This window comes from Suricata suricatta, chromosome 1 (assembly GCF_006229205.1).
Source record: "Suricata suricatta isolate VVHF042 chromosome 1, meerkat_22Aug2017_6uvM2_HiC, whole genome shotgun sequence".
Lineage (NCBI taxonomy): Eukaryota > Metazoa > Chordata > Mammalia > Carnivora > Herpestidae > Suricata > Suricata suricatta.
Window position 1 is genome coordinate 99,347,857 of NC_043700.1, and position 26,565 is coordinate 99,374,421.

The 26,565-nt window shown below is 37.3% G+C and overlaps 1 protein-coding gene across 1 annotated transcript in view; it reads left to right on the forward strand.

The window, feature by feature from the left end:
- PRSS12 (serine protease 12) overlaps positions 1 to 26,565 on the forward strand; it is a 74,385-nt gene that overhangs the window by 11,828 nt on the left and 35,992 nt on the right. The window contains exons 2-6 of the mRNA XM_029941606.1: positions 722 to 860; positions 3,537 to 3,715; positions 12,421 to 12,571; positions 21,244 to 21,422; positions 23,138 to 23,279. Of these exons, the coding sequence (XP_029797466.1) occupies positions 722 to 860; positions 3,537 to 3,715; positions 12,421 to 12,571; positions 21,244 to 21,422; positions 23,138 to 23,279 (790 nt within the window). The remainder of the gene's footprint in view (positions 1 to 721; positions 861 to 3,536; positions 3,716 to 12,420; positions 12,572 to 21,243; positions 21,423 to 23,137; positions 23,280 to 26,565) is intronic.

Here is a 26,565-nt window from a genome sequence, read left to right on the forward strand (position 1 = left end):
CTGGAGCAGCTTAGTGAGGATGGTGTGTAAGGAAGGCGAATTTCCAAGGACACTCAATTATACCAAATTATTCTACCTAGTGCCACTTTTCCTAAGACTGACATTAAGCAATGTTTTCAACACCACCACCTTTTTGAAATTATAGACATAATCTTTAGAATTTTCATGGCTCCAGATTGTGCTTAAATGGAGAAACAGCATTTTGCTCTTTAGTGATGAACAAATCCTACAGAAGGAATAGATAATGCCATCAGTTACAGCTAATCTGTAAAGAGAGCACTTAATTTTGTTTCTGTGCTTCTTATCTATGACCTCATGTAAAGTGAAAGGTGATACACAAATGATAAGAATTTTGTATGTGATATAATCCAATATTTGGGATGTAACATCAGACATTAGTCATACTCTTCCACATTTTCCCCTTTTAAAATGTAATTGGATCTTTTATTTGCTTAGCTAAAAGAGAAAACAGAAGTAGTGTTGACGCCATAATGTTAATTACAATCCCCCCCCAGTAATTCATTAAATTAAATAAAAAAGTATCTGCTAAATCCTCATTAAAGAAAGAAGCGCATATGCCATGAGCATGGAGGCTGAATTGTTCTGACTGGATCTCTCACCACTTATGCGGGAAAATCACGTTAACTAAGGACTGGTGAAGTAATAATGTTCAAATGCTTAATTTGTTATTAATGGATTTGGGGATTCTTTTCTACTTCAGGGTCAGTACGACTTCGAGGTGGCAAAAATGAGTTTGAAGGCACAGTGGAAATCTATGCGAATGGAGTTTGGGGCACAGTATGTAGCAGCCACTGGGATGATTCCGACGCATCAGTCATTTGTCACCAGCTGCAGCTGGGGTGAGTTTGCCCATCCTTGACCCAGTCAGGCTGCTAATATCTGTGAATAATGGTGGGCACCCATCACTGCTGTGGAGGATGATGCCTTCCTTCCTTCTTCCTCATGTCCCTTATTTTCCCTCTCACAAGAGTTATAAAGGAAGGGCCCCAAGTGGAAGGAACGCTGACCAGGACATATGCAAATGCTAAGTTGTCAAAAGTCAAGGAATTTGATTCTGAGAATTGTAATTTCTCAGTAGCCCATGTAGTCCTAGGCTGCTGTCATTTGCATTTAACTGTCTACGTTTAGCCATCCACAGCTTCCATCCTTTTGTGCATGAAAGAGGCGGTAGTTCACCTGTGCTTCCATCCAGAGATGGGTAAGAGGTGATGTCCGGGCCTGGGGATTCTGTGCTGAGGAGGTCCTGCTAGAGAATGGCCGCTTTCATCAGCCCCAGCAGTGCCCTGCAGTGACCTTGGGCCTCCCAGCAGCTCCGGGCACTCTCTGTGAAACAGTCTATACATGCCAGCCTCCACCACCCTGGCATCTTTATGCCATGTGCCGGGGGATTTCACCAGGAGCAGAAAGCTCCATTTTGGGACACAAGATTTTGCTTTTGTGGTTGTTCTTATTGCTATGTTTTTGTGTCTCATTTATTTTTTTCTAAGTACAAATGCCAGATGTTTTTCTTGGCTTTTATCTCTAGAGATCTTTAGAAAGTGTGGAAAATATCTTGTTATGAATAGGCAGGTCCAAAAGACCAGAAGAAAGTTGTGCAGTTTACAAACATTTTGAACTATAATCAGTGAGTGGTAATATTTAATGCGATAATAGAAATGAAAAGGTTAATCAGTTGCCATCAGATCAGTCAGAAATTTAATCTGGCTGCTCCCTCCTGTCTTCTCACTAGGAAGGTGGGCAATGATTATTCAGTAAAGACAAATGGTGAAGGCTTAAGCTGTGTTCAGACTTTTGATGCTGTTAGAGCAGCGTCAAATAGGCTTAATGTACTTAATTAATTAACTGATTTTTAAAATGAGTGCTGATATAAGTCAGGATGAAAGGCGGGGTAAGGCTGTCGAGCCTATAAAGTGTTATGGTGTTTGGGAATATTAATATCATTTTTTATATAATTTCCAAAATAAATACTTTGTCTGGCAAAAAGTCACTGGCGGGTGGACACGACACAAAGATGCTTGATGCTTGATGCTTTTTCTTTTGAGGGACTCCGTAGGTAACAATTTTGTAGAGTGGTGTCAGTGTACCTTCCTTGAAATACACATTTACATGTGCTTTTAGTACCCCTGAATATCAGGGAAGAATATGATTTCTTTTGAGACTCTGACATAAAAACAAAACCACTATAGTGGAGTGTGAACTGCAATGTGGTTAGTAATCCTTTGGTTGATGAAAGAATATAAACTATCATTCTGCAAACAGAACTTCAGGTAAGGGGATCTGATTACTCTAATTACTTATATCATCTTTTACTTGTCCTTTTTTTTTTTTTTAAAGTAATCTCTGCACCCAACATAGGGCTTGAATTTATGACCCAGAGATCAAGAGTTGCATGCTCTTCTGACTGAGCCAGCCAGGTGTCCCTTAGCAGTCCATTTTGTAAAAAAGAATTATACAATTAGATCAGAGCAACTCAGAATTAATGCTGGTAAGACAGGTTCATATTTTTTTGAGTGTTTATTTGAGAGAGAGAGAGCGAGTGCACGTGTGTGCCCATGAGCGGGAGAGAGGCATAGAGAAAGAGAGAGAGAGACTCCCAAGCAGGCTCCATGCTGTCAGCACAGAGTCCAAAGTGGGTGCTCGATCCCACAGACTGTGAGATCATGACCTGAGCTGAAACCAGGAGTTAGTCACTTAACTGACTGAGCCACCCAGGTGCCCCAAGACATATTTATATGTTAGATCTATTCTGAATGTTTACTCTTTGGTTGACAGAAGCTGTTGAATGGAGACAATCTAGAGATTACCTTGTTAATCAGAGAAGCACTTAATCTTTTTTAAATTTAATCTCAATTTGTGAATATTAGAAGTTACTTATAAAATATGTACGTTAGTGAGTTAAAGCAGAGTCCATCTGCATGTTATATTTGTTGGTTTCAAAGTCTTGCTGGCAAATACTATATATAAGGCTTTAAAAATTATGAATGATTGCCTCTCTGGACACTATCTTGCTTGCATGTAGTACTAATAATCATTTTCAAAATGCTAGCCTAAAATATTAAGGTAGGAAAGAGTCTCCAAGAATCCAGACCCCTCGTTTTATACATCAGAAAGCAGGGCTTACAGAAACTTGCAGCTTAGAGTAATTTGCAGCTAAGTCCAGACTAGAATCCAACTCTCACTGAGCAACGTGACACACTTCTTCCACAAAACCATCAGGCTTTTAAAAAAATATCTGTAGTATTTACCCATTTCCCCCCCGCCCCAAATTAGGCATAGGTAGTAAAGCACATGCGTACCATTAGTCACTTAAGATTGATTAAAAAGACTCATGAGTAATCAACCCAAGTTCTGATCTCCTTCTGAGTTTTGATTTGCTTGAAATGTATGTAACCTGTTGTTTTGCTTTTCCTTCCACATCCATCTTTACTGATTTCTTCGATTTTTAAAAATCTAAATACTTTGACAAAAAATTCACCTGTATTTGATAAACCTCACCTCAATCATTGTATTGCCAGGGGAAAAGGAGTAGCAAAACAAACCCCGTTTTCTGCACTGGGCCTTATTCCCATTTACTGGAGCAATGTCCGTTGCCGAGGAGATGAAGAAAATATACTGCTTTGTGGGAAAGACATCTGGCAGGGTGGGACGTGTCCTCAGAAGATGGCAGCTGCTGCCACATGCGGCTTTTCCCGTGGTAAGAAGTCTCTCTTTTTACTTTTATTGTGTTTTCAGCAAAATTCCAGATGATAAAATTGTCTTTGTTAAGTCATTTCCTAAAAGAGTTTAAATACAGACATGAGTCTGAATCATCATATTTTACAGTCAGATAGTCTTAAGTTGGAGTGCATCCAACGTTCTGAATTTCATTGACTTGCAAATGGTATCTCCCTCTTAATGTGTTCTCTATTTTATCTGATTTGTTTACAGAAATATTATATATGAACATTTATTTTACTAATGGAAAGTCATGATAGAACCAAGATGGGAAATCATCTTGAAATTAAATATAAAATACAGCAACTACAACAAAATATTGTCACTATGGTCATAGAACAGAATATCATCCTGGTACCAGTACTCTCCTTTGAGTTGTGGATAGCACACTCCGTAATACGGATAACTGCCTTGGATAGAGGCTCCTTCCATACATCATACACTCGGCATGAGATGATGAACAGTATGGTTTCAGTACACAAATATGCATATGTTCATATGAATATAAGTAGAGGAGGAACTAGCTGCTTTTCATGATGGCTAATAGGTTTCCTAGGGATCACATTTTATTACTTTATGTTTTTTAAAAATTTTTAATGTTTTTATTTTTGAGAGAGAGAGAGACGGCATGAACAGGGGAGGGTCAGAGAGAGAGGGAGACACAGAATCCGAAAACAGGCTCCAGGCTCTGAGCTAGCTGTCAGCACAGAGCCAGACGCGGGGCTCGGACCCAGGAACCGTGAAATCATGACCTGAGCCAAAGTCAGATGCTTAACTGGCTGAGCCACCCAGGCACCCTGGGGATCACATTTTAATGTGTGACCATGAACTGAGACCAGCACACTGTCACAGCCTCCCTTCTTGCATTCTCCTTGGAGACAGACGCATGATCGGATGTCCCAGGTCTTAAAAATCTAACAGCCAGCTCCGGGCATTGGTGTCTGCTGGAATACAAATATCAGGGAACGAATGGAAAATTTATGACCACAAAACATACAGAGACTCACTTTAGAGTAATTTCTGTGAATTGGCTGGAAGAACTAACTGGGAGATAGGGGACAGTTATGTGCTCAGAGAAACATAGTCCTTTTTTGCCTGGGCCGGGTGCATGCTAAATCTTGATGTTTTCTAAATTTTTCCTTTTCTTCCTTTGATTCTCCACTTTTGGGTAATGCTACTTTGGGCAGTACATGTTTATGCATTGCTGCCTCAAGGATGATGTGAATTGGGCTCAGTAATGCACTCGTTCTTGTAGATTATTACTTGTACTTTATGTTTAACCTGATTGATAAAATGTTTAACATTTTTCAAGTAATGAAGTAAATAAAATCTTGAAAACAATGATTATTTTTCTTTCAGGATATCTATCTCCTTAAAAAAATTCCTTCTACTCTCTGTCATCTATCCACCTGTTTATACTCTGGCTGCAAAGATAAACTTAAGGTCATTTATAAGCCTCTGTAAAAACTTAAGAGGTTGAGATAAGTTAGCAGTGAGAGTGAAAAACTCCAATGAGAATGTGAAAGGCTCAAATCAGCAAACACTGAGTCTACTTCAAGGCACAGTGACAGACCCTTTGTACATATATATATATATATATATATATATATATATATATATTTTAGTTTGGAAATTGCATTCAGTGTCTTTGTCATCTAGTCCTTGCTGCTTTTTTTTTAATGTTTTTTAATTTATTTTTGAGAGAGCGCATGTTAGCAGGGGAGGGTCAGAGAAAGAGAGACATAGAATCCGAAGCAGGCTCCAGGCTCTGAGCTAGCTGTTAGCACAGAGCCTGATGCAGGGCTCAAACCCACGAACCGTAAGATCATGACCTGAGCTAAAGCTGTACGCTCAACCAACTGAGCCACCCAGGCGCCCCTCTTGCTGCTTTTCCAACACTTCTAAAGTAGGAGATTGGGTAACAGTATTGGGTGTAGGAAGTAGTAATCTAAATGACCATGTCTGGGAGTTTTATTTATCCATAAGTTAAACGTGAGTCAATTACTCACTGAATTCTCTTTCAAATGATTTTCTGTGTGCTTATCAGGAGGATATGGGATGTTGATGTCATTTGGTCTTTTTTTAAGTTTTTTTCACGATTATTTATACAGCCAGAAAACACCCCATGTGTTTTAAAATAAAACGTGACACACACAAAAATAAGGTAATATGCCATATGGTTCTGGGTTGTAGGTGACTTTAGTTTCCTCTTAACGTTTTCTGTTTTTCTGTTTTCTCCAAGCTTATTACAGTGGTAGGCAGAGGGGAGGCAGGAGAGAATTTAATAACTTAAAAAACTTATATATTTCCCCTCATTTTTTTATAATTTCCAAGCCTTTTAAAGGAAAAAGAAACATAATGACGTGCAAATTTAAGGTTGTTTTTTTTTTTTACCACCAGTCTGCCATCAGTTAATTATTAGAAGGTAATATACAATATTGAGAATACTTACATTTATTAAAACTATCTTTATCCTTTTACAAATTATAAGTACTAGTTGATTTATATAAATGAGCTATATTCTAAAGATTAGAATATGAGTATGTGTAAATATTCACTGATCTGAATCCGTGCTGCAAAACTCAAGTGTGATATTTGAGTATAAATATGAGTATCCCAATTCTGTTCACTGGCAGCTGTTCACTGACACTATGGAGGGATTAGAAGCCTATTTCATGTGGGATAAATGATTAGCATTTGGCAAAAGCTGTAATTAAATTTCTGAATAGGGGCCCAGACTATTCTGAACCTTTTATGATATTACATCCATTATTCCAGAAAAATTATCCTGGCTGAATATTTCCCAAACACATTCACTGTTGGACTTCTGTGCTTTTGCTCATCCTTTTCATTTTGCCTGAAATGCACTTACCTCGTCTCTGACTTCTGAAATCCCATCCATCCATCTTGGCCTTCTTCAGATAACAGCTTCTTTGGAGGGGATCCCTAGACCACCTGACCTCCAAACCCCTGCAGGTTCTGATAATCTCTTCTCTGTACTCACTTTACCTATGTCCTTAGGTGTAAACGCCATGAGGATGCGGTGTCTAGTGCTCCCGTGAATGCCCCGCAGCCCCTGCAGGTGCCTACTATCTGTTTGTCAAACAGTATCGAGTGAAGGAATATTGCTAATTATTTTTCCATGTTTGGGATATTCTTTCTAGACTTTTAGCTATCTCTTATCAGTCCAATCAGCCCACACATATTCATTACATACCTTCTGTGTATACTGGGAACCCGAGATATGTCAGGGCGCTGTCTCTGTTCTCAATTCCAGCTGTTAGGAGGCAGACAATTGACATGTAAACCAATAAATCAGCGGCAGTTTTGGATAAGGTAAATACTCAGGAGGCAGTGCAGTGGTCAGTGTCTTAAGGTGCTGCCTTAGCGAGGTTAGCCAGGGCAGGCCTCCTAAGCAAAGGACAATTTGTTTCTTTTTTTAGATTTTAAAGCAAAAATATATTTTTTATAGTTTATTGTCAAGTTGGTTTCCATATAACACCCCGTACTGATCCCAACAAGTGCCCTCCTCCATGACCATCACTCATTTCCTCCTCTCCCCCACACCCAACAACTCTCAGTTTGTTCTCAGTATTTAAGAGTCTCTTATGGTTTGCCTCCCTCCCTCCCCTTAACTATTTTTTCCCCTTCCCCTCCCCCATGGTCCTCTGTTAAGTTTCTCCACATTGAGTGAAAATATATGGTATCTGTCCTTCTCTGCCCGACTTACTTCACGTAGCATAACACCCTCAAGGTCCATCCATGTTGCTACAAATGGCCAGATTTCATTCTTTCTCATTGCCATGTAGTACTCCATTGTATATATAGACCACATCTTGATCCATTCATCAGTCGATAGACATTTAGGCTCTTCCCATGCTTTCGCCATTGTTGACAGTGCCGCTATGAACATTGGGGTACATGTGCCCCTATGCATCAGCACTTCTGTATCCCTTGGGTAAATCCCTAGCAGTGCTATTGCTGGGTCATAAGGGAGTTCTATGGATAGTTTTTTGAGGAATCTCCACAGTGTTTTCCAGTGCGGCTGCACCAGTTTACATTCCCACCAACAGTGTGGGAGGGTGCCCGTCTCTCCACATCCTTGCCAGCTTCTGTAGTCTCCTGATTTGTTCATTTTAGTCATTCTGACACCAGCCCCTCTCTGTCCCTTCCCCTCTTAGGCTCTGTGTCTCTCTGTATCAAAAATAAATAAAACATTAAAAAAATTTTTTGAAGAAAAAAGAAAAAGAAAATGGTTGCTCCATAGAAGAGGGAATAGGGGCACTGCAGTGTACTTTCCCTGGTTTAAGGACAGATTTTTACTTTCCAATACATACTGTGTTGAAGAAATATCCTTGCAGAATCCACCTATAGCTCAATTGTCTAAATAAATAATTTTTTTTCTAGAAAGATGGTGTTGAAGAAAGGCTAAAGAGAATCCCACTGTTTCCTCAGAATGTTCATAGTAACATAGACAGGGTTCTTCAAAGGCAATTTGGGCATAAATAAGATTTTGCCTCTGTCTACACTGTTGGAGAGGAAGACATTTTCTCTGCCCTTCCAAGTCCTTCTTGTTGCACTAATAATCAAAATGATTCATGCCACAGAGGCATGAAATTCCAAGGACCGGTAAAATGAAGTATTCTGTCATTGTGACCTTAGGAAAAGGGAATAGGGGATTGGGACTTTTAAAAAGAAGGGATGAATAACCTAACAGAGGACCCTGGGGAGGGGGGAGGTAAGAGATAGGGAGAGGGAGGGGGGCAAATCATGAGAGACTCTTGAATACTGAAAACAAACTGAGGGTTGAAGGGGAACGGGGAAAAGGGAAGGGAGGTGGTGGTGATGGAGGAGGGCACTTGTAGGGAAGAGACTGGGTGTTAAATGGAAACCAACTTGACAATAAACTATTAAAATAAATAAATAAATAGAGAAGAAGGAATGAAATTCATAGGAAGATGAAAAAGAGTCAATATTTGATAAATAAATATTATCACACAGAAACAGTAGGACATAGAGAAGAGTTTTAACAGATTTTTGCTAAATTCCTCCTTGTTTACCACCCTTGGTTCATATTATAATGTAGTTACCTGTGGTGATCAATCTCTTCATGGAGTGGGTCCTCTATCTAAATTCTCTTTTTTTTTCATAAGTTCATTGTCAAGTTGGTTTCCATATAACACCCAGTGTTCTTCTCCACAAGTGTCCTCCTCCATAACCATCACTCCCCTTCCCTTTTCCCCCTCCTCCTTCAGCCCTCAGTTTGTTTTCAGTATTCAAGAGCCTCTCATAATTTGCCTCCCTCCCTCTCCCTAACTCTTTTTCCCCCTTCCCCTCCCCATGGTCCTATGTTATGTTTCTCCTGTTAGGCCTATGAGTGAAAACACATGGTATCTGTCCTTCTTTGCTGGACTTATTTCGCTTAGCATGACACCCTCGAGGTCCATCCACTCTTCTACAAATGGCCAGATTTCATTCTTTCTCATTTCCATGTAGTACTCCATTGTATATATAAACCACATCTTCTTGATCCATTCATCAGTTGATAGACATTTAGGCTCTTCCCATGATTTGGCTATCGTTGAAAGTGCTGCTATGAACATTGGGGTACATGTGCCCCTATGCATCAGCACTTCTGTATCCCTTGGGTAAATCCCCAGCAGTGCCACTACTGGGTCATAGGGGTGTTCTATTGATAGTTTTTTGAGGAACTTCCACACTGTTTTCCAGAGCGGCTGCACCAGTTTACATTCCCACCAACAGTGTAGGAGGGTGCCCGTTTCTACAGACCCTCGCCAGCATCTGTAGTCTCTTGATTTGTTCATTTTATTCACTCTGACTGGCGTGAGGTGATATCTCAGTGTGGTTTTGATTTGTATTTCCCTGAAGATGAGTGATGTTTAGCATCGTTTCATGTGCCTGTTGGCCATCTGGGTGTCCTCTTTGGAGAAGTGTCTGTTCATGTCTTTTGCCCATTTCTTCACTGGATTATTTGTTTTTTCGGTGTGGAGTTTGGTGAGTTCCTTAGAGATTTTGGATACTAGCCCTTTATCTGATATGTCATTTGCACCTATCTTTTCTCATTCCATTGGTTGCCTATTAGTTTTATTGGTTGTTTCATGCTGTGCAGAAGCTTTTTATCTTGATGAGGTCCCAATAGTTCATTTTTGTTCTTGATTCCCTTGACTTTGGCAATGTGTCAAGCAAGAAATTGCTGCAGCTGAGGTCAAAGAGGTTGTTTCCTGCTTTTTTGATGGCTTCCTGTCTCACATTCAGGTCCTTCATCTATTTTGTGTTTATTTTTGTGTATGGTGTAAGAAAGTGATCTAGTTTCATTCTTCTGCATGTTGTTGTCCAGTTCTCTCAGCATCATCTATTAAAGAGGCTGTCTTTTTTTCCATTGGATACTGTTTCCTGCTTTGTCAAAGATTAATTGGCCTTACACTTGTGGGTCCTATTCTGCATTCTCTGTTCTATTCCATTGGTCTATGTGTCTGTTTCAGTGCCAATACCATACTATCTTGATGATTATAGCTTTGTAGCAAAGGCTAACGTCTGGGATTGTGATGCCTCCATTTTGGTTTTCTTCTTCAATATTACTTTGGCTATTTGGGGTCACAAAGGACAATTCAGCCTTGAAAACTGAGGGACACACCCAGGGGAAGATCTGTGGGAACATTATTTCAAGCAGAAGGATCAGGAAGTGTACAAACCCTGAGGTGGAATCATCCTTGGGTATTTTGGGGATAGAAAGATGAGGGCATCATAGGTATACCCTGGTGAAGGAGGCCAGGAGTAGAGAGAGATTTTCAGGGCACTGACAAGAGCTAGATCAGGGCACTGTGGACTGTAATAAGGAATTTGCAACCAGAAGCCTTTGGCAGTTCTTAGAAAATGAATGTGAACTGATTCATATCCAAATGAATTCTCAATATAGTTTTTTATAGGTATTGACCATGATATTCTCTGTCTTGTTATAATGAGTTAGATGTTAACTTCAACTTGATTTCTGCAAATATAAAAAGGGGGACCTGGGTGGCTCAGTAGTTAAGTGTTCCAACTCTTTATTTCAGCTCAGGTCATGATCCCACATGATGGGATCATGGGATTGAGCTCCATGTCTGGCTCTGCACTGAGCATGGAGCCTCCTTGAGATTCTCTCTCTCCCTCTGCCCCTTGTTCTCTCTTTCTAAAATAATAAAAAAAAATTACATGTTGGTAATGCTCAAGTTACTGGAAATTAAAAACTCAGTGTCACCACTACAATATCATTAAAATCAAATGTTTTTCTAGTAAACTACAACTTTGAGTATATTTTTTCTGGTTTCTGAGATTGTTGGGGTTAAAGTGAATTTAGACTATTTCCTCTTTTCTTTTAAATATTTTAAAAAGTAATTTCTACACTGAACATGGGGCTCAAACTCACAACTCTGAGATAGAGGGTTGCTTGCTCTTCCAACTGAGTCAGCTGGGAACCCCTAGACTACTTCCTCTTAAGAGCTATTTGTATGAACATGATTCAATTTGGAGAACCATTTTTAAAAAAAATTATCTATTTATTTATTTTTTTTTTTGCAAAAGCAAAGGGCTTTATTATTATTATGGGCTTATAAACTCGGGCTCACAGACTTCACCAATGCAGTGGATCCATGGTGAGAACCCCAAACGGATTTGGGAAGGGGGAGTTACAGGAAATCTTGACGTAGGTATAGTGATCCAATCACTATCCCCTATCAATACTGGCAGTAACTTTAACCATACATTGACACTTTTAGTGGGAGCCAATCACAACACTTAGAGTATTGACCAATCACAGAGTGGGCCCAGGACCCTCACGTAGGGCATGACTAGCCTCAAGCAATAGGAGCAATAGGTGATTATCTATAGCTTCTATCTTTAGGCCTGCCCTTAGAAACTTTAAAGGTGTTAGCTGGCCTTTCCTGATTGGGTGTTACAAGGGTTGTCCCTCCTGCCTTGGGCAATGTGTGCCCTTCTATTGTCTAATGATTCAGAGAAGCCCACACCTAGGCCTCCAAGGTCAGAGGGGAAACTTAAAGCCTGTTGTGGAGTCAGTTTGATTCAGACCTGAGTCCTTACATTCCCCACTCTGTCTTGTAACTGACTCAGTCCTGGGTTAGCTATGTTACCATTGTTCTGGTTTAAGGCTACATGCTCTTAAGACCATTAACAGAATAGCATTTACCTGATCTTTGACAAATGCTATGATCTTATCAATGATACAAGAGCCAAATGTTAAAAGTATACCAGTTTTGGTTTTGGCTCCTCGGTCTTCTCCTGTCTTGTGGTGCTGTGAACCATGGCTAGACTATCCTGTACAATTCCTGAGCTATTGTCATAGAAGTAACATTGTTCCCCATACAATTTTTTTTTTTTATAAAGTAAACTCTACCCCCAATATGGGGCTTAAACTCATAACCCTGAGATCAAGAGTCACATGCTCTTGTTCTGACTGAGGCAGCCAGGTGCCCTCAATTTGGAATATTTTAACTGGTCAAGAATACCATAATACATAATACATGTGCATGTGTATGTCCAAATCACTGAAGTGGCTTAATACATATGATTTAATTACTGAGAATGGCAAATAAATAGAATACATCTAATCTTGCAGTCAGTGCAGATAGGTTGGTGTAATTAATTTGTTTCTAATCTCACATGGCACAGGCCCAGCGTTTCCTGTCATACGCCTCGTGGGTGGGAGCAGCGCCCGGGAAGGCCGAGTGGAGCTCTACCATGCTGGTCAGTGGGGGACTGTCTGTGATGACCAGTGGGATGAAGCAGATGCAGAAGTGATCTGCAGGCAGCTGGGCCTGAGGTTTGTTTTTATTCTTGTCTTGTTCAATTTTGGAATCTGTTATTTCCATACCCAGAGGCAACTGTGTATATTTAAATTGCATATTTCTTCTGAGGAATAGAAAACGCCACCTGGTGATCTTTGTACTAGGCTGTAGGCTCCCTGGAGAGAATTTATATATACTGATAGGTCTAACCCGTCTATGTCTGAATTCAGTTGATTTTATATCCCTAAGAATCTCAGCCTTTTATTACTGCCCATTAGCTGCCTTTACATTGCTCTTAGGTAATGACCAGAACCGTCAGTCACAGCGACTTCTCCCCAAATATGATCTAAACTTTTGATTTGCTTTCTTATATTTTAGGTATGTGCTTAGAACAAAGGATGTTTATTAATGTGCAAAGGAAATAATTCCCACATAGGGTGAAGCATATGCAATAAAAAACAGCAGTATGAAAATGAACATACCATGTTGCCCGAGTTGTGATTATTCTGCAATAGCATGCTGTGATTTTAGATTTTTAATCCATTTTTCTTTAATGATTCTCAACATGGGTATAACAAGCCTATAAGTTCCTCTAAAATTATATTAGGTGATCTTTTCAAAATTGATATTTTAAGTTTATAAATTTCTTCATTTAGCACTTTGGTCATGGGGAGGCCTCTTGAGATCAAAGCTTCTCTGTTTATGTATCAATTTTTTTCTTTTTTCCTTTTTTTTAAATGTTTTTATTTATTTTTGAGAGAGAGAGAGAGAGAGAGACAGTGTGAGCAGGGGAGGATCAGAGAGAGCGGGAGACACAGAATCCAAAGCAGGCTCCAGGCTCTGAGCTAGCTCTCAGCACAGAGCCCGATGCGGGACTCGAATCCATGAACCATGAGATCATGACCTGAGCCAAAGTCGGATGCTTAACCAACTGCGCCACCCAGGCGCCCCTATCATTTTTTTTCAACTAAGCATAATCCTTGACAGTGAAGCATGATTTTTGAACCTTAAACCATTTATACTCATTTGTTTTGCAATTGTTTTTGCAGCTGATCCCCCTCTTTTTCAAAATCTGTGTTTATACTGAAGTAATTTAAAGGAAAATATTGACATCTTAACATTTTACCTCTAGATACTTCAGTATGCTTCTCTTAAAAATAAGAGTACTCTGCTACATGGCCAAATTATATTAGGCAATGTTAAGAATGATTACCAATTATATTCGTTGTGATATATCAACAACGAATATAATTGGTAATCATTCTTAACATTGCCTAATCCTCTGTCACATTCAGTTTCCTGTGCTTGCCCTCCCAGTGTCCTTGACAGACGGTTTATCGTAAGCAGAAGTTAGTCCACAATCATGCAGTGCATCTGGATGTTGTGAACCCGAAGTCTCTTTGAATCTAGAACAGCCTCTTGTTATTCATGACACTGACTTGTAGAAGAGACAGAACCAGTTGTCATGGAGAATGTCCTACCTTCTGGATTTGTCTCATTTCTTCTTGCTTGTATCATTAGTTCACTCCTCTGGCTCTTATAATTTCTGAAATTGGAGGCTAGATCCAAATGCTTGATTAGTCCAAGTATTTTTGGCCAGGAATCATCAAAGGTGATGTGTTCTCATCTTGCATCACAGAACAGCGGGGGATCTTACCCCCCACCTCAGGGTAAGCTTGAGCACCAAGTAAGGTGGCATTGGCCTAATCCTTCACTGTGAACTTACACAGCCCCCCCTGTCACCGATTCTGGGATCTACCCACTATTTGACGGTTTATGTGTTGACAGGAACAGCATAGCAAATCCTGTGTCTCTGGGGCTTATAATGATCAGTGGTGTTAAATTCACTGGTATGATCATTTTCTTTGGGTGGGACAGAAATGGGGCCAACTAGTTCCCTTTGAGATAACTGTTATTATTAATCATTACATTTTGAGACTAGACTGTAAAAGTGTTCTGACTAGATATCAATTTCAATACCAGAGTCCCTCAAATTTCCAGATGTTGTTGGAGTCAACTAGCACAAAATTATCAGCATGTATCCTGTTCTCAGAACAACCTGGATTTGAGTTGTACTTCTAGAGATGAGAAGAGTTATAGAATATCTCTTAATCAGATTCCCTCATCTATAGCTTATTTCCTAGCATACAGGGGCTGTTGTCTAACACAGGCACTAAAGCAGTTAGCACACATAGTAAGTATATAATATACATCAGCTATCAAGGTCAGTCAAATTAGGGACCATAATAGTTGAAAGATATTATTAACATTCAAAGTAAACCACGTATTTGGTGGCAAGATTATCAAACACTATTTCTATATCCAGAACTTCTTTTTAGTTAGCCATTTTATGAATTAAAATCTGAATTTCATATTTTAAAACATTCTAGAGTATGTATGTTTATATTTACTGGGCTATCAATCGTGTGATCATTGTGTACTAAATGATTTTCATGTTAGTTACTAAAAAACTTATGTCTTTCCCAAAAATTGAGTAATAGCATACTTAACCTTACCAGTTGCAGTATGGATTACTCTATATTTAAGCTGTAAGGCATTTTTAATTATTAATATGTTTCTGTGGGGGAAAAGGCAGGTTTTATTGATTAGAAAAATGCATAGAAAATTTCAGAGACATTCTGTGAATGTTAATTATATTTACAGTTAATAGAAATGATTGTAAAAATTTATGTTGTAATGCCTAGTTTTTTCTTGAAAGCCAAAGAGTTTTTTCACCTACATTTTTCACATTACATTAAACAAGGACCATTTTGACAAACAAGGGTCTATTGCATAAAAAGAATATAGAGATGGAATCACCAGGAAGACTATATTAGTGTTGAACACATGTGAGGGTCATGTGTGTATATCTTTCTCGAGCATTAAGCTTATTGCTATATTTTTTTTAAAAAAGTTTATTCTGAGAGAGAGAGTACAAGCGAGGGGGGGACAGAGAGGAGGGAGAAAGAGAATCCAATGCAGATTCTGTGCTGTCAGCCCAGAGCCCAATGTGGGCCTTGATCCCATAACCCTGAGATCATGACCTGAGCCGAAATCAAGAGTCTGATGCCTAACCGAGTGAGTCACCAGGCGCCCCTTATTGCTATATTTTGTATGAGGAGATTCATGTATAGAAAAGCAATGGAAAGGAAAAATATGTTCCAATATACAAGGCAGCAAAAATCCTCCACGAGCCTATGCAACAAGCAATGATTCAGCTTGGTAGACATTTGTTTTTATTGTAAGTACTCTGATGCCCTGAGCTGATACTGTTGTTTGCCTTTCTTTCACTTGATTTAATGGTTATCTCATAAGCTTGCATTAAAGCAGTATTCTGCAACTGTTCTTCCTGTGGAATCTGTTTTGCTTACTTAATGGCACAGCACTCTCCGATGAAATCATTTTCAATGGTGCATGGTTGATAACAGCATAATTGTTGCTTGTGTCGATTTATGATTTTTTCTTAAGCAAATTTCATCTCAGTCTTATTTGTTTGTTGAATTCCCAGAGGGAAACTACATCATGCCTTCCTGGAGTGATGGTTACAATTTCTTTGTGAGAGGCTGTTTTTGTTAACTTTTATCTTTTAATGGTGTCTGTAGATTTTTTTGGAGCTGGCAGGCTTCCTAAATATAAAAGGAATTACTGTACTTTTGATATTTCAATTTAATTAACTCAGAACTTGGAGAAAGATGAGGAGTGGTAAAGGAGGCAGCCAGATGTTAGAAAGTTGACTTGAGAATGCATGTGTGCACACAGTGAAATTTCAGGTGGAGACATTTTAATCAGAGTTCCTTTTGTGCAGTTAAAGTTAAAACATTTCCTGTGTCTTTCAAAACCCTTAAAAGCATAGCTTAGAACTATGACATCATATTTTATGCTGTGGATATGCCATCATTTACATAGGAATTTAAAACTTGTGGACACATCTTTCTTAGGTTTTTTTTGGCTATGAAATGATCATACAGAGCAATTTTATTGAATGATCAGAATAAAAATCTGGTACAAATTACTTTTAAAAATACTTCTTTCCTTTTTTATTTTACTGTTCATTAATTTTTCATCTTTTATAGATTTTACCATAAAGATAAAGCTAGTACAGGGAGTTATGGAGCAGGAGAGAGACTTTGTCTAACAAGAGGAAATTAGTCCCTCTGAAATTACCTGAGGTCATCCTGTTATGTGAGAACCAGAATCTTGAGACTTATGGTTCTCAGTGTACAATTTTTTTCTTTCATGTTATACTATTTGTAAAATAGCCAGGGGTTATTAGGAACCAATACCAATATAGAGCTGAAAGAAATAGGAAAGCCAAGTGATAAAGGTGAATTATAGGGAGAAAATGATGATGACATATTTTAGATAGACTACACTTGAGGTGCCATACGTACCTCATTGAGAATGCCCCAAGAGGCTATAAGAGGGCAAAGTATTTCAGAGTCAGCTCTGTTTTAGCCAGATAAGTTTTACTTTCCAGTGGTGGCGTAACACTGGGCATATCATCTAATTTCTGGGCCTCAGTTTCCTCATCTGTATATGGAGATCATACTATGGGGTTGTAGGGAGGATTAAATGAGTCAATACATATAAAGCTGTTAAACCAGTGCCTGTCATACAGTAAGCATTCAGTGTACATCAAGTATCACTATTGGAAAGGCAGGGAATTTGTTCTCCAGAGAGAAATCTAGGATATTGATCATTAAAGATGAAATTCTTTACTCATAGGTTATAAGTGTCACAAACTGATATTTGCAGTGAAAGAACTAATGTTTCTTGGCCTAACAAACTATGATCTTGCACAATACAATTGCCTAACTCTTTTCTGCATCTACTCAAAGTAGTAACTAAGCCCGGGGATTAAATTAGTTAGATGGTGCCATTTATTTGGTCTTTTTCAATGAAAACAAACTTTACAGGAATACAATCAGATTAGCTAAATAGGTTTAAGAATGTTTTGGATAAGGATCAGAGGTAGAATCAATTTACTGGGCATTGCTGTAGGTCAAATAGCTTTACAGAAAAAAAAAAAACCAAACCCTAATCAATGTATTATATTAGAGCATCCCTATTCCACAAATCTATTCTATGGTCAGAGGGTAAGAAAGTGGGCCACACTGGAAACTTTACTGCAAATGAAATGCCGGGGGTTGGTGTGGGAATAATTTCCGTAAGGGAAGGACAAAGAACACAGAGCTCTATCGAATTCACATGGCAATTACTTGACTCTCACAGCCCATGAGGTTTATGTTGCTTTTCCCAATATTGCACAGTCTCTGTAAAGGGAGAGTCATCAGCTTCTTTGGTGTTCCCTAAAAGCCAGCACAGTCCAGGACACCAGGAAACACTATTGGCTCTGAAGGAATGCGTGTATATGTAAAATTATCTTTTTAATTTTAATAAACTTGAAAATGAGCCAGAAAACCTAGTCTGTGTTGTATTATAGTTTCCTGGTTAACATTTTTGTTGTTATCGTCAGATTTATTCTATTGTTTCCTGATTGGTTTATTTCAATTAAACATTTTGAGATCATTAAAATAATGTTTACGAACAATGGAAAATATGGAAATATATAAAGAAGATCATAAACGCCCAAGTAGTGTTTTCAGAGTGCATTTAATCATAGATAACTTTCCCCAGAGTCACGACTAAGGGGTATTCCTCTTGTATCTTGTGTTCTCCCTTAAGGAAGGGATGCAGTTCAGAGGCAATTAATCAGGCCTTTTGTTTTTCCCTACGACCTCTATCCCATCATCTTTAACATATTTGAAATACAGTATATTTCAGTTGCTTTGCCCAGCCTATCTCAAATCACTCCCAGCTAATCATTATTTTAGAGTTGGTTTAATGGGGAGAGCAGGGAATAAAAAGCCTTTAGTTAGTAACCTTTTAACCTAAGTAATTTACAAAAAATGATACTAATCTTTTAAATCTAAAAATATGTTAGCTAGGAATGCATTCTTATTGTCTTAATGTGACCATTGAGCATCTTGTCAAATGTACAGTGGCCAGGCAATAGCCTGATCTTCTCCATGCCCCTCTTTAATGTTGGTTGTTTTGTTTTTCATTATAATTAAATTATAACATTTTTATTAATAATTTCTAGGAGTTCTTTTCTTTGATTGCTGTTATATATTACAAATACTTCTTCCTTTGGGGAGCAGGGAGAACAAAAACTACAATCTTTGTTTAAACCAAATACCAAATGGTTTTTAGATAAATTGCTTAGCAGTGAAAAATATGCTATTCATCAACTGTGAAAGGGAAGCTTCTTGATAGTGCCAGAGAGGGAAAGGTACCAACATTTATTCATTTCCTACGTTGCATCAGTTTAATTCTTCTAACCCTACAAGGGAGCATTTATCATCCCTATGTTCAAAAGAAGCATTTCAGGCCTGGAAAGTTTTTATAACTTCTCCAGGGCAGCTTAGCTTGGTAAAAATAGAGCTCAGATCTGAGTCTGAAGGCCTGTCTCCACATCTACTTTTCTTCCTCAAAGAGTCAGCTTGGAAAGAATAAGCTTTTTGACATGGTCAATAAAATATGAACATGTATGTGTGTCCACATTACACTCTTCTGTGGGCACATGGACACACATTGAAACAACTGAAAACTTCATTAAAAAATCCTATTAATTGAGCATCTGTTTCTTTTTTACAGAGTAGAAATGGCTTTTTGTTCTGCCATATGTATCTCCTAGCAAAACAAATTTACTCAAAAAATTGTATCATTTGAAAATTTCATTTGTGTTAGGATTATTTTTTTGCTTTTACATTTGATTAGCTTTAGATATTAATCTTTAATATTTGTTGGGACAGTCTTCTCAACGGCCACTGTATGACAAATATCCGGTAGTGACACAAGTGTCAGGATTCTAAATTTTAAAATTTAAAATTTTTCCTTTAGTTTTCTTCATACCTCCTCCTATAATCATCCCTTTAATCTTCTCCTTGCAGACTCTCTGACTATTAAACAGGAAGTGGGTCAAGAGATAATGGAACAACTATTTGCTTTAATTGTATTTAAAGGGTTTAACTTTTGGATGTTTAGAGGATTTATTTATTTATTTATTTATTTAAAGTTTATTTATTTATTTTGAGAGAGAGAGAGAGCATGCATGAGCAGGAGAGAGGCAGAGAGAAGTAAGAGAGAGAATCCCAAGCAGGCTCTGCACGGTCAGAGAGGAGCCCAATGTGGGGCTTGATCTGACAAATCATGAAATCATGATCTGAGCAGAAACCAAGAGTTGGACACTTAACCAAGTGAACCACCTAGACACTCCTGGGGTGTGTTTTATACACGCGTTCCCTTAAAAGAAACTTCCATAGTGTCTAGTAATATTAGTCAAACAAGCTCTTCTTTAACCATGAAGTTGATTATCTAAGACTTTGCCATTGCTGAGGTATTATACTCATTTAGCAAGCTTTTTTTCCCTTCAGTATATTTTGATTGTAACTTCTCAAGATAGTTATAATGCTATGATAAAAGGTCAACTAAAATAATGGGGAATAACCAAAAATATAAATGCTCTACTCTAAAAATTAGAAGGCTAAAAGGTGTTGAAACTGCAATATCTGAAGTTACTAATCATTTTACAGTCAATCATGATCATCTTCACTGAAATGTGATGTTCTAGAATGTGATATTGCTTTGAATTGTGGGAGAAATAAATTGAGTACAAATAAATTTGAGTGAAGAGATGTTTTAGTTAGAAATATGTTTGGCTGTGTATAACAGAGAACTGAAAATAACAGTGGCTTAAAGAAGATAAGAGTTTATTTCTCTGACAGAAGACCAGAGGTAGCCAGCTCAAGGCTGATATGGTGGTTCCACAATCATCAGGGCCCAGGCTCTTTCTTGCTTATAGTTCTGTCATTCTTAACATGGCACCTCATGGACTAATATGGCTTCTCAAGCTCTAGACATCACCTCTGCCTTGCGATCAGCAGGAATGGGAGAGTGGAACAGGATACTTCCTGGAAATGATACAGGACAATACTTCTACCTAAATACCACTAGTCATCTAAAATAGGTACTGAGCTTGAGTTTGGGATGATTAAAGAGTTCTGGAGATAGATGGCAGTAGTGGTAATAGTTGCACAAGAATGAGAATGTGCTTAGTACACTTAAAAATGGTTAAAATGGTAAATACTATGCTATGTATATTTTAAAACAAACAGTTATCTGGAAGAAGAGGCTGGGAAATATGGTCTTTACTCAGGATAGCCATTGCCTTCCTAAAAATCTGTGGTTCCATTTCTAATGAAGAAAAGGAGAGTAAATATTGAGGGATAACTAGCAGTCTAAAACATTTATGATGGCTGGGGCGCCTGGGTGGCTCAGTCAGGAGAGCATCCAATGTCGACTCAAGTCATGATCTCACAGTTCGTGAGTTCAAGTCCCAGGTCGAGCTCTGTGCTGACAGCTCAGAGCCTGGAGCCTGCTTCGGATTCTGTGTCTCCCTCTCTCTCTCTGCCATCCCCCACTCATGCTGTCTCCCTGTCTGTCTCAAAAATAAATAAACATTAAAAAATTTTTTTAAAAACATTTGTAAAGGTCAAAATATAAAGAGTAACAAACAAGTGAACAAGAAAGAAATACAGCTAGTCATGTATTACGTATGGGAGTGAATTGGTAAGGGCAAGTGTGCCTTTACTGGCATATTAGACTAACTTTTAATGTCTAATCCAGAATTCTTATGTTTATTAAGTGGCATTGCCAAAGCATGGAACCAGGCATATTTTGGAGAAGGATCTGGTCCAATAATGTTGGATGAGGTACGCTGTACTGGGAATGAGCTTTCTATTGAACAATGTCCAAAGAGTTCCTGGGGAGAGCATAACTGTGACCATAAAGAAGATGCTGGGGTGTCCTGTACCCCTCTGACAGGTAAGAATTTTACCCCATTAATCTGCCAACTCTTGCCCCCACCACCATCTGGGCTTAACTTTTCTTCTCTTCAATTTAAGATAATATAAATGAGCATGTAAATGAATTCTACAAATAAAAGTAAAAAAAAAAACCAACCCAATGAATATAAATTGTGTACTAAAAAGGTATGTCTTATTCATAAGTATTTCTGAATTTGTCATCCTAAGGCTATAGAGTCCTAAAAATATAATTTTGTTGCATTATGTAATCAAATAATCAAATCCAATAAGCAAAATCAGTGTGCAGTGATAACTGTCACATATTAGGTATATATTTAGTTCATTTATCTATTGACTTGTCTTGACTCAGAATGTGTTCAAAATTGGTGAAACCATATTGATGGGATTGTCGGTTAAAGTACACTAGTAAATGAACCAACTTAATTTGCCTGTGCTCACTTCTCTGACTGTTCCAAACTGCAGCACGTTAGTCAGGATATGTCACATGTTATAAGAAGGGCATGTTTGAGTACAAATGAGTGTGTTTGCATATGTACTTATATGTTTTGTGGGAAGAAGGAGAAAAGGGATCAATGAGAAGTTGGGTCATCACAAATCCATTGTTTCTACAGTAAAAAGAACTTGAAGAAAAAAATGAGGGATCTTAAACGTTCTTTAAAAAATAAAAATAAAAACTTCAGAGGGCCCATGAAATGCTGAAGTTATAATACGTTTCTATTTATATAGTTCTGTACATGCCATTGTTTCTATTAGCAGAATAACATGTTTATATAAAATAAAAATATAAAATTATACCAGCTTTTAAGCCAGAGCACATCTCTTCTTGGGTCTCCATTTCCTCCTCTTTCAAATGAGTGTAATCGTGTAGTGTTACTGTGATGGTCAAATGAGGTAAAGCGTGTAGCAGTGTTTTGCAGACTGTCAAGTATTACATTAATAAGATTGTGTTGCTAAGAAACCGTTTACTTTACAGATCCCAGAAAAGTATCACCTTTACCCAGGATCATTTGTATGTGTCATTTGGGGATGTTTAGATTATTTTGCGTGGAAATGGCTTTTAAATCTACTTTTGGGGGGATAAATGTATTATATATCTGCTTAGCATCGCTTAACAGGGTTTTCTGGGAATTAATTATTCATTGAACTCATAAGCATCAAATTCAGATCTGTATTATCAATAAAAGAACACAAGTGAGAAATCATGTACCTCCGTTTTTATAATTTACGAAGGCCTGAGGAAGGATAAATGCGTTGACATGATATATCACGCTTTAAGCAGAATAGCTTTCTCTGTCTTCATATTCCAGTATTCTTTTCATTTGCAGTTAAAATTTTGAACCATTTCCAAGTTGCTATGTTTTCTTATTTTTTAAGTTTAAATAATTAATTTTCTCATACTTATGGAGATTGAAGGTATAGGAAATTTCCCACATATTTAATACCAAGAAATCTAAGTAACTACTTTGGAATTATATCAGAGTATATTTTTCTACTCAGGAATTAGGAGTGCAAATAAGGAGAAAAGAATATTATGTTAGGACAAATATGTGTTTGTCAGACGTTAGAAACAATCCAGTGACAGATCATCGGGCACAGTCTTGAAATAAGTTTAACAAGTCCTGAATAGGTGAGAATTTTAGTGAAATTAAAACGTTGTTCTATCTCCTTCTGCTAATTGATTTGCTCAGTGTCTTTCTCTCCTTCTTACCACAGACGGCGTTATCAGACTTGGAGGCGGGAAAGGCAGCCACGAGGGTCGCCTGGAGGTGTATTACAGGGGACGGTGGGGGACTGTCTGTGATGATGGCTGGACTGAGCTGAATACATACGTGGTTTGCCGGCAGCTGGGATTTAAGTAAGCTCCGTTGACGTGATGCGCTGGGTGCAGGTCGTATTGTTTCCGTGCTCATTCTGCAACCCTGCCTTGTAGTTTCTATAATACTACCAGTACATGTTCTCTATCATCTACCTACCTATCTACCCACCTAGCCACCTGTCTGTATATGAAGGATCAAAAACACAAAAACAAAAACAGTAAAAAAATAACATTTTCTATGATGACAAATAACCCTGTCTTGTTTTTATCTCATTACCTTTCCTGTCACCATCCCACTTCTTGAGTAATTGATTGGAGTCATGGGTGACTTTTAGGTTTTCTTTGTGTCCATGCAAATAAGACTGTAGGCTTTGAACGCTAGACTTTTCTTCTGACGCATCACTGCTATTAGATGTTCTTAGTTCTTAATTCTGACATCATTGTGTCTAATGTCAAATGCTTTGGCATTACATTTTTCCCTTTCTTAAATGTGATGATAATTATCACTTTTATTTGAGAAAAACGGCTTTCTTGTCATGAGATGACCTTTAGAACTCACCCTTGACCTTACTCTCTTAAAAGCTAGTATCACACTTTGGGCAATATATTTCATGTCACATACATAATGCATTCCAGAGTAAAGACTTCAGTTGATTGACCTAACTGCAAATGATGCCTTTTAGCTAATATTTGAATGAAGCCTATGAATGCTGGTTCTTTTTTGTTTTTCATCTTTCTGGGTCATGCTTGAATTAATTGTCTGAGGCTTGAAAAAATTGGCAAAATTATTTAATGCTTGAGACAGAGCTAATTGCAAATACTCATTAAACCTTAAAAATACAGCTTCATCCAAGCTAGGTGTGGTCATGTTTAAACATATTTTTTAAATTTGTAAAAGTAATATAAAATATTAGCGTTTGGAAACAAAAAACTACCCCTAATTTTTCTATTTTTAAACCATTATTATTGTAATTTATGTTTATAATTTTATAACAGCTCTAATAGTAAGTATATGCTTTTTCTATCCACATTTCTTATCTTTATATTACTAGTTATAATTTTTAATGATAACATTATGTCCATTGAATGTTTATGCCATAATTTACTTAATATTTAGATTAGTTTAGGTTTTCCTGTTATAACTAATGATATCATGAATATATAAGTACATATTATTGCCCAATATTTTGAATTTTCATGGACAGTGCAGTTATAATTTTTGGGTTGAGGGGTATGATGTACCAGCCAAATAAATACTAATGTTTACTTAATAAGAATTATTTAATAAAATGCTATTTCATCTTTAAGTGAATGTTAGATCTGAGAACTGCATTCCATTTTCACAGATTTAGAAAGATTCATAAATATATTATTAGTTACTATTTTCATATTTTTCTTTATTAATAAAAACAACAAAGTGAGACTTAGTTTTTCTATTTTATTAATTTTGTTTTACAAATATGTCCAATTTTTCTTGTATATAGAGTTATCAGAACTTAATGGTTATAAAAGTGTTCTCATTAATATTTGTTAAAAGTTCTAAAGATTGTGTTAGAAGGTTGAATAGGCATGTACCACATTTACTTTTTGGTTTATAGGAGAATTTCTAAAATAGAATGCCATGTTAGGATAAGGAAAGAGTGAACTCTGAGTTTCTTTGAACAAATAAAATCCAAAGGAAAATGACCTTTTGTTATCTGTGATATATATGGTTGATATGGACAAAATCAGAATGCTGTATTATGTGGATAAATGGTAGAAGTTGAAAGTGGTAGCAATATGAGATTTAGGATAATTTTTTTTCTAGCTCAGATTTGATTAATCAGCAAAATAGGAGAAATGTTAGAATAATTAATTAAAAGTTGCACTGTTTTACTCTATTAAAACGTTCATCGTCTTAGATAAATGTATTAAATATGTGCAAAGAAAAATGGGAAAATTCATGCCAGAAAGATCTCTTCATATTCTTTGTACAGAAATAATAAAAGCATTCAGTGAGTGAATTGATTGACATACAATTTTAAGAGTAAGAGCTTAATTATATAGACTCTTAGAACTGAAAGACACCTTAAATAGTTTTTTGCTCAGTGATTTCTGGAGGTTTGGATTTTACAGAACAAAGAAAACAAAATTGGGGGAAGGGTGAATGAAAGTACAGACTGACTTAGTTACCAATTTTTTATTTTGCAGAGTTTTCCTATTTCTATAATGTATGTGTTTATTATAATTTTTTGTAGTGCATTGTTATAAATAATGTCAATAGGAACACAAGTATAATTTCCAAAAATTTTAAAAATCAGATTTATGTAACCTCATGAAAAGCTAAGAACATTACATTATTCTGATTTTTATGGGTCAAATTCCAAGCAAGTCTCATGATGGATTGGGTGTAGTGCTTGAGGAATCACTGAACTAATCCACAGGTTTTATTTTGGAAGTGGTGGTACCGAAGAGGCTAGAGAAGCTGATGAAATCAGACGAGCTCAGGTGGCCCTTCAGAGCTGAGACAAGACAAGTGTTCTTGTCTTATGGTTCCTAGCATTATTTCCCTGCCAGAAATGGGAGGTTTATCTCTTGTTTTGCATTCTCTCTGGTGAGTTAAATTATAGCCAAAACAGAAGGATGAATGGGAGAAAAGTATTAATTATTCATTAGTTACCTGTTGAATCAATCAAAAGTTGTTCAGATGATCAAATAGTGTGCTGGAGTGAGCCCTGCTTTAAGAACTGTGTCCTGCACCTCTAAACATTTCATTAAATCCAATGATACAGCAGACACTCCCAAAATAAACTTAGATTGTATTGCAGTTTCACTTAACAGTATATAAAATGCTGTGTTGTGAGAGGTATCAATTATCCATTAGATACTGAATCAATTTTTCTTAAGCACTACTAACTGCTTGCTTTTCCTGAAGCTAGATCATTCTGAACATTTCCTGTTAGACCTATGAGTGCAAACATATGGTATCTGTCCTTCTCTGCCTGACTTATTTCACTTAGCATGACACTCTCAAGATGACTTTGAGTAGATAATGAAAGAAAATGCAAAATGCTTATTGATTTATGATGTGGTTTCATCTTAGCTTGGGCAAACCATGCAGTATTTAATACATAGTAGCAGAATACTTACTATTGAAGCTTGAAAAGATGTGAGTTCTTTGTGTGCAACCTTTCATTTATGCATGTGAGAGGGTTATCATTTTTTAAAATATTTTTACATTGTAGTACTTGTTTTGCTTGTTGGTGGTGTTTGCTTATTTAATACATTCTGTCAAGGACAGAAATTACATGCTGGTTTTTTTTTCCCCCCCTAGGGAGTGTGTCTT